At 59.9% G+C, this 7511-nt stretch overlaps 1 protein-coding gene across 2 annotated transcripts; it reads right to left on the bottom strand.

Annotated features, from left to right (window-relative positions):
* Window positions 1-184: 184 nt before the first annotated feature.
* COPS6 (COP9 signalosome subunit 6) lies at window positions 185-7254 on the bottom strand. 2 transcript variants are annotated; one of them, XM_069882468.1, is made up of 10 exons: window positions 7139-7252; window positions 5550-5675; window positions 4607-4738; window positions 3665-3753; window positions 3484-3546; window positions 3305-3352; window positions 2024-2138; window positions 1838-1930; window positions 1471-1571; window positions 185-406 (listed from the first exon to the last, which is right to left on the bottom strand). In XM_069882468.1, the coding sequence occupies exons 1-10, from the start codon at window positions 7218-7220 to the stop codon at window positions 266-268; spliced, it is 990 nt and encodes a 329-aa protein (XP_069738569.1). In that variant the 5' UTR covers window positions 7221-7252; the 3' UTR covers window positions 185-265. The 2 variants fall into 2 exon arrangements, with proteins under 2 accessions (XP_069738569.1, XP_069738570.1); XM_069882469.1 differs by lacking the exon at window positions 1838-1930 and having other exon boundaries at window positions 7139-7254.
* Window positions 7255-7511: the final 257 nt, after the last annotated feature.

Below are 7511 nucleotides of genomic sequence, written 5' to 3'. Positions count from 1 at the left end.
GCGCTACCACCCCCAAACCCCCTTATTTCACCCCCAAACCCCCTTATTTCACCCCCAAACCCCCTTATTTCACCCCCAAACCCTCTTATTCCCCCCCGAACCCCCTTATTTCCCCCCCCAACCCCTTATTCTCCCCCACCCCCCCCCAAACCGAACCCATTTCCCTCCACACTCCAAGCCCCGATTCCCATCCCGGAGCCGCTTTATTTTGAGGAAGCAGGGGGTGATTCTGGGGGTTCCAGGAGGAGTCGGGGGGTGCCCCCCCCTAAAAGAAAAGCCCCCTCATGCGTCTCCCGAGGCCCTGGCGGTCGTAGAGGACGTTGAACTTGTTGACGAACTGGTTCATGGTGTTACAGGCCTTGGTGATGGCGCCCAGGTAGGCCATGAGCCCCACGTCGTTGCATTGCTGGGGGGGGGGGAGCAAGAAAATGGGGGTTCACGGGGGGGTTGGGGGACCCCGAGTTGATCCTGAACCCCCCCAAGTTGATCCTGACCCCAAGGAAGTGACCTGGGCCCTGAAAAAGTGACCCTGGGACCTCCCCAAACTGCCCTGGGGACCCATCAGGGATTTGGGGGACACCCCCCCCGAGGGACACGGGGACCCTTGAGGGACTTGAGGACGTTTTAAAGTGATTTGGGGACGTTTTGAGGTGACGTGGGGACCTTTTGAGGGGCTTGGAGGGACCGTGAGGATGTTTTGAGGTGACTTGGGGGCCTTTTGAGGGGCTCGGGGACCCCTGAGGGATCTAAGAACCTTTCAAGGGGAACATGATGACGTTTTAAAGTGATTTGGGGACATTTTGAGGGCCTCGGGGACCCCTGAGGGACTTGAGGACCCTTCAAAGGGACCATGAGGCCATTTTGAGGGGCCTTGGGGACAATTTGAGGGACGTGGGGACATTTTGAGAGGCCTCAGGGATCTTTTGAAGGGACTTGAGGCCGTTTTGAGGGGCCTCAGGGACCTTTTGAGGGGACTTGAGGCCATTTTGCGGGGCCTCAGGGACCTTTTGAGGGGACTTGAGGCCATTTTGAGGGGCCTTGGGGACCTTTTGAGGGGACTTGAGGCCATTTTGAGGGGCCTTGGGGACATTTTGAGGGGACTTGAAGCCATTTTGAGGGGCCTCGGGGACCTTTTATGGGGACTTGAGGCCATTTTGAGGGGCCTTGGGGATCTTTTGAGAGGACTTGAGGCCATTTTAGGTGATTTGGGGACCTTTTGAAGGGACTTGAGACCATTTTGAGGGGCCTCGGGGACATTTTGGGGGACATTTTGAGGGACGTGGGGACATTTTGACGTTTTGAGGGGACTTGAGGCCATTTTGAGGGACTTGAGGCCATTTTGAGGGACCTCGGGGACCTTTTGAAGGGACTTGAGGCCATTTTGAGGGGCCTTGGGGACATTTTGAAAGGGTTTGGGGACATTCTGAGGAGCCTGGGGGACATTTTGAGGGACGTGGGGACGCGTCTCACGTCGTAGAAGTCGGTCTTGAACTTGTCGGTGCTGAGGACGGGCAGGCAGTGGCAGAGGGCGCAGGCCTCGCGCAGAACCTCGTGGTTGTAGGGGACCTCGCCTGCCAGGGGACACGGGGGACACGTCACGGGGACACCCCTCGCCCTCCCTGTGTCCCCAACCCTGCGTCCTTGTCCCCATCTTGGTGTCCCCAACCCCCTCCCTGTCCCCACGTCCCCATCTTGGTGTCCCCACATCCCTGTCCTTGTGTTCTTTTATACCCCCATGTCCCCATCCCTCTCCCCTTTCCCCCCCCCGTCCCCCTGATGTCCCCGTGTCCCCCCATGTCCCCTCGTGTCGCCCCGATGTCCCCTCGTGTCCCCTCACCGGCCTGGGCCGCCCTCACGAACTCGAGGATGAGGCGCACGCGGCTGTGCAGCATCTTGATGGCGCTGTGCTGGGCCAGGAGGTGCTCGGCCACTGCAGGGGACACACACCAGTGTCCCCCAGTGTCCCCCAGTGTCCCCCCAGTGTCCCCAGTGCCCCCCCAGTGTCCCCAGTCCCCCCCTTTACCCGTGGAGCTCTCTCCGCCGCCCGTCGCCGTCATCCTCGCTACGTGGTCGACCCCGATGCGCTCGGCCTCCTCGGTGGCCAGGGTGTAGGGCAGCTCCGCAAACAGCATCGTGGCCTGGGGGGGGGACACCCCAAAACCCCCTCAGTGCCCCCCCAAAACCTCCCGAGTCCCCCCGGAGCCCCCCAAACCCCTCGAGTCCCTCCAAGCCCCCAGGAATCCCTCTCAAACCCCGTCGATTTGCCTCCCCAGGGAAGCTCGGAAGAGAGGGGGGGGGGCAAAAAAAGAGGTGAGGAGCCCCCCCAAACCCCATGGGTCCCCCCCAAATCCCATGGGTCCCCTCAAAACCCCCCTGAGTCCCCACAAAACCCCTTTCAATCCCCCCAAAACCCCTTGATTCCCCTCAAAACCCCCTTGAGTCCCCACAAAAGCCCCCTGAGTCCCCTCTAAACCCCTTGAATCCCCCCAAAACCCCTTGAATCCCCTCAAAACCTCCTTGAGTCCCCTCAAAATCACCCCAAAAGCCCCTTGAGTCCCCTCAAACCCCCTTGAATCCCCCCCAAACCCCCCTGAAGTCCCCTCAAAACCCCTTTGAATCTCCCCAAACCCCCTTGAATCCCCTCTAAACACCCCCAAAACCCCTTGAATCCCCCCCCAACGTCCCTTGAATCCCCTCAAACCCCCTTGAGTCCCCCCAAAACCTCTTGAATCCCCCCAAACCCCCTTAAATCCCTCTAAAACCCCATTAAGTCCCCTCAAACCCCTTTGAATCCCCCTAAAACCCCATTGAGTCCCCCCAAAACCCCTTGATTCCCCTCAAAACCCCCTTGAATCCCCTCAAAACCTCCTTGAGTCCCCCCAAAAACTCCTTGAGTCCCCTCAAAACTTCCTTGAATCCCCTCAAAACCCCCTCAATCCCCCCCAAACCCCCCTTGGATCCCCCCAAAACTCCTTGAGTCCCCTCAAAATCACCCCAAAAGCCCCTTGAGTCCCCTCAAACCCCCTTGAATCCCCCCAAAACCCCTTGAATCCCCCCAAAACCTCTTGAATCCCCCCAAAACCCCTTGAATCCCCTCAAAACCTCCTTGAATCCCCCCAAACCCCCTTGAATCCCTCTAAAACCCCATTAAGTCCCCTCAAACCCCTTTGAGTCCCCCCAAAACCCCCTTGAATCTCCCTGAATCCCCCCAAATCCCCTTGAATTCCCCCCCAAAACCCCTTAAATCCCCCCAACCCCCCCCGACACCCCCAAACACCCCCCCCAGCACCCCCAAACCTCTCACCTCCCCATTGATGATGTCGATCACTGACTCGAAGACGCTGACTGGCAACTGGGGGGGGGGGGGGCACAAAGGGTTGGGGGGGGCTAGACCCCATTTTTGGGGTCCCCAGCCCCATTTTTATGTCCCCACCCCCGTTTTTGGGGGCCCCCCAGCCCTGTTTTTGGGGTCCCCCCACTCACATCTGTGTGTTTAGTCATGGGGTTCAGCTTGAGGAAGAGGGGGCTCTCAATGATCTCGCACACCTAGAGGAGGAAAAGCAAAAAAAAAAAGAGGGGGTGTCAGGAAAAAAGGGGGGGCTGCACCCCCTCTCCAGCCCCCCCTGAACCCCAAATCCCCCCTCCCCAGCCCCCCCAAACTCACCTGCTTGTGGATATGGATGTCGGCGGGGTCGGGGGGCCCCCCCGTCGTGTACCAGCCCAGGAATTCCAGCTCCTTAAACACCTGCTTGACTAAAAGCGGGGTCAGAGGGGGCCCCCCAAAACTTAATCCCCCCCCCCTAGATCTTCCTTAGGACCCCCTGACACCCCTAAACCCCTCCAGGACCTCCTTGAAATCCTTCCAGTGCCCCCCAAGTCCTCTCTAGGGCCCCCAGGACCCACTCAACCCCCCCTCAGTCCCTCTAAACTCCCTCAATTCCCTTCTAGGACGCCCCCAAACCCCTCCAGGACCCCCCCAAATCCTCTCTAGGACCCCCCTAAACCCCTCCAAGACACCCCAAAACCCCTCCAGGACCCCCCCCCAAACCCTTCCAGGACCCCCCCAAATCCTCTCTAGGACCCCCAGGACCCACTCAGCCCCCCTTCAGTCCCTCTAAACCCCCTCAATTCCCTTCTAGGACGCCCCCAAACCCCTCCAGGACCCCCCCAAACCCCTCCAAGACACCCCAAACCCCTCCAGGACCCCCCCCAAACCCTTCCAGGACCCCCCCAAATCCTCTCTAGGACACCCAGGACCCACTCAGCCCCTCCTCAGTCCCTCTAAACCCCGTCAATTCCCTCCTAGGACCCCCCCAAACTCCTCCAGGATCCCCCCAAACCCCTCCAGGACCCCCCAAAACCCCTCCAAGACACCCCAAAACCTCTCCAGGACCCCCCCAAACCCCTCTAGGACCCCCCCATATCCTCTCTAGGCCCCCCAGCCCCTCACACCGCTTCTCCTTGCTGCATCAGCACCCCTCATCCTTCAAGATGTGCCCCTCGAAGCCCTCCAGGACCCCCCAAAACCCCTCCAAGACACCCCAAAACACCCCAAGACCCCCCCAAACACCCCAGGGCCCCCCCAAATTCCCCCCCCCCGGCTCACACTGCTCCTCCTTGGTGTAATAATACTCCTTGTCGATGAGAACTTGCCCATCGACCACGTGCGAGAGCAGCTCGAACGAGTTCATCACCTCGATGTTGCGCCCCTCCTGCCGCCCGATCAGCGCCCCGATCACTGCAGGGAAGAAATTGCGGGGTTCACTGGGGCGGGGGGGGGGCTCCCAGCCCCAGATTTTGGGGTTTGGGGGGGCTCAGAGGGGAATTGAGGGGGGGAATCAGTGGGGCAGAAGAAGCTGCGAGCCCCAGGCTCAGCTTGAGGCTCTAAAAATGCTCTTGAAGGGGTTTTGGGGGGCTCGGGGGGGGCTCTAGGGGTTTTGGGGGGGCCTCAGTGGGGTGGAGGGGGGCTCTAGGGGTTTGGGGGGGCATCAATGGGATGGGGGGGGGTTGGGAGGGCCCAGAGGGGGGGTTTGGGGGGAGGAATCGGTGGGGCAGGAGGAGCTGCCACCCCCAGACTTGGTTTTAGGGTCTAAAGATGCTCTTGAGTGGGTTTTGGGGGGCTCGGGGGGGGGCATCAGTGGGGCTGGGGGGGCTCTAGGGGTTTTGGGGGGGCTCTAGGGGTTTTGAGGGGGCTCAGAGGAGAATTTGGGGGGAATCAGTGGGGCAGGAGGAGCTGCGACCCCCAGCCTCGACTTTAAGCTCCAAAGAGATTTTGGGGGGGCTCTGGAGGACCCTAAAAGGGAGAAGGAGGGGGGTATTGATGGTCTCGGGGTGTCTGCAGGGTCCTGGGGGGGTGGTTTTGGGGGGTCCCTGAGAGGTTTTGGGGGTCCCACGCCCCCCCAAGCTCACACAGATGCTGGGGGTCCCGTTCTCCATTGGGGTCTATGGGGTCACTGTGGGTTTGGGGGGCTCCGGGGAGGGTTTTGTGGGGCTGTAAGGGGGGTTTGGGGGGCTGTAAGGATTTTGGGGTGCCCCCCCCGTCTCCGTACCCTGGCCAGGGCGCCCCTCCTGCGAGCGCATGCGGATCCAGTGGTCGGAGATGTTGAGGATGACGAGGGGGTGCAGCGCGACGGCCACGCTGCCCGTCACGCCGCCGGCCATCACCGAGGGGGGGGCTGCACAGTTTTGGGGTGTCCCCCCCTGTTTTTTGGGGTGTCCGACCCCAGTTTCGGGGTGTCCACCCCCAATTCTGGAGTCCCCCCCCCAGTTTTGGTGTCCCCAACCCCATTTTTGCATCCCCAGCCCCAATTCTCGGAGGGTCCAACCCCAATTTGGGGTTCTCAACCCCATTTTTGGGGTCCCCTCAACCATTTTTTGGGGGCCCCTCACCCATTTTGGGGTTCCCACCCCCATTTTTTGGACCCTCAGCCCCATTATTGAGGTCCCAAATCCAATTTTTTGGGCCCCCAGCCCCAGGTTTGAAGTCCCCTTCTCCATTTTGGGTCCCCAACCCTATTTTTTGGGGTCCCCAGCCCCATTACCAGCCCTCAAATACATTTTTTTGGGGTTCCCAACCCAGTTGTTGGGTCCCCAGCCCCATTTTTTGTGTGCCCCCTTATTTTTGGGGTCCCCTCAACAGTTATTCTGTCCTCACCCCCATTTTTGGGTCCCCAACCCCATCTTTTAGGGTCCCCAGCCCCATTATTGACTCTCAAATCCAACTTTTTGGGGTCTCTAGCCCCACTTTTTGTGTCTTCCCCCTATTTTTGGGGTCCCCACCCTCATTTTTCACGTCCTACATACCATTTTTTGGGTCCCCAGCCCCATTATTGACTCCTGAATCCAACTTTTTGGGGTCCCCAGCCCCATTTTTCATGTCCTCCCCCTATTTTTGGGGTTCCCACCCCCATTTTTTGGGTCCCCAGCCCCATTATTGACTCTGAAATCCAAATTTTTGGGGTCCCCAGCCCCATTTTTTGTATACTCCCCCTATTTTAGGGGCTCCCACCCCCATTTTTGGGGTCCCCACCCTCATTTTTCAAGTCCCAAATTCCATTTTTTGGGTCCCCAGCCCCATTATTGGCTCCCAAATCCAACTTTTTGGGGTCCCCAGCCCCATTTTTTGGGTCCTCCCCCCATTTTTGGGGTCCCCACCCTCATTTTTTGGGTCCTACATACCATTTTTTGGGTCCCCAGCCCCATTATCGCCTCCCAAACTCCATTTTTCGGGTCCCAAGCTCCATTTTTTGGGTCCCTAGCCCCATTATTGGCTCCCAAATCCAACTTTTTGGGGTCCCCAGCCCCATTTTTTGTGTCCTCCCCCTATTTTTGGGGTCCCAAATTCAATATTTTGGGTCCCCAGCCCCATTTTTGGCTCCCAAATCCAAATTTTGGGGCCCCCAGCCCCATTTTTTGTGTCCTCCCCCTATTTTTGGGGTCCCCACCCTCATTTTTCGGCTCCAAGCTCCATTTTTTGGGTCCCCAGCCCCATTTTTCGGCTCCCAAGGTCCATTTTTTGGGTCCCCAGCCCCATTATCGCCTCCCAAACTCCATTTTCGGGGGCCCCAGCCCCATTTTTCGGGCGCCCAACCCCATTTTTGGGGTCCCCCACCCCATTTTTGGGGTCCCCGGCCCGTACCTGCCCCGTCCACCTCCATCCCGCCCGCCCCGTTGCTCGCGGCCGCCGAGGAGGAGGGAGCGGAGACCCCGGACGCCGCCATCTTGGCCCTCGCGGCCGCCGTAGGGGGGGCGTCACGTGACGAGCGGTGACGTCACGTCGCCTCATCAACCGGAGGGGGCGTGGTCACCGCAAGGGGGGCGTGGCCTCCGCGCTCCAGCGGCCGCCCCGGGTCCTAGCGCCCGCTCTCCCAGTACATCCCAGTCCCCTCCCAGTGCTCCCAGTCCCCTCCCAGTGGCTCCCAGTCCCCTCCCAGTGGCTCCCAGTACCATCCCAGCGGCTCCCAACCCCCTCCAGTAACCTTCAATCCCTCCCAGTGCCCCCCCAATCCCCT

Source organism: Phaenicophaeus curvirostris, unplaced genomic scaffold, assembly GCF_032191515.1.
Source record: "Phaenicophaeus curvirostris isolate KB17595 unplaced genomic scaffold, BPBGC_Pcur_1.0 scaffold_153, whole genome shotgun sequence".
NCBI classification, from domain to species: Eukaryota; Metazoa; Chordata; class Aves; order Cuculiformes; family Cuculidae; genus Phaenicophaeus; species Phaenicophaeus curvirostris.
Note: the sequence above shows the minus strand (reverse complement) of the source record. Positions and strands in the feature narration are given on the sequence as shown.

Bases quoted from the DNA above. Each gene is read 5' to 3' on its own strand.
- COPS6 (XM_069882468.1), bottom strand. From the start codon at position 7,220: ATGGCGGCGTCCGGGGTCTCCGCTCCCTCCTCCTCGGCGGCCGCGAGC. The intron at 3,547-3,664 runs GTGAGTTTGGGG...TTCCTCCTCTAG, and splicing joins ACATCCATATCCACAAGCAG to GTGTGCGAGATCATTGAGAG. The intron at 2,139-3,304 runs GTGAGAGGTTTG...TCCCCCCCCCAG, and splicing joins TCGACATCATCAATGGGGAG to GCCACGATGCTGTTTGCGGA.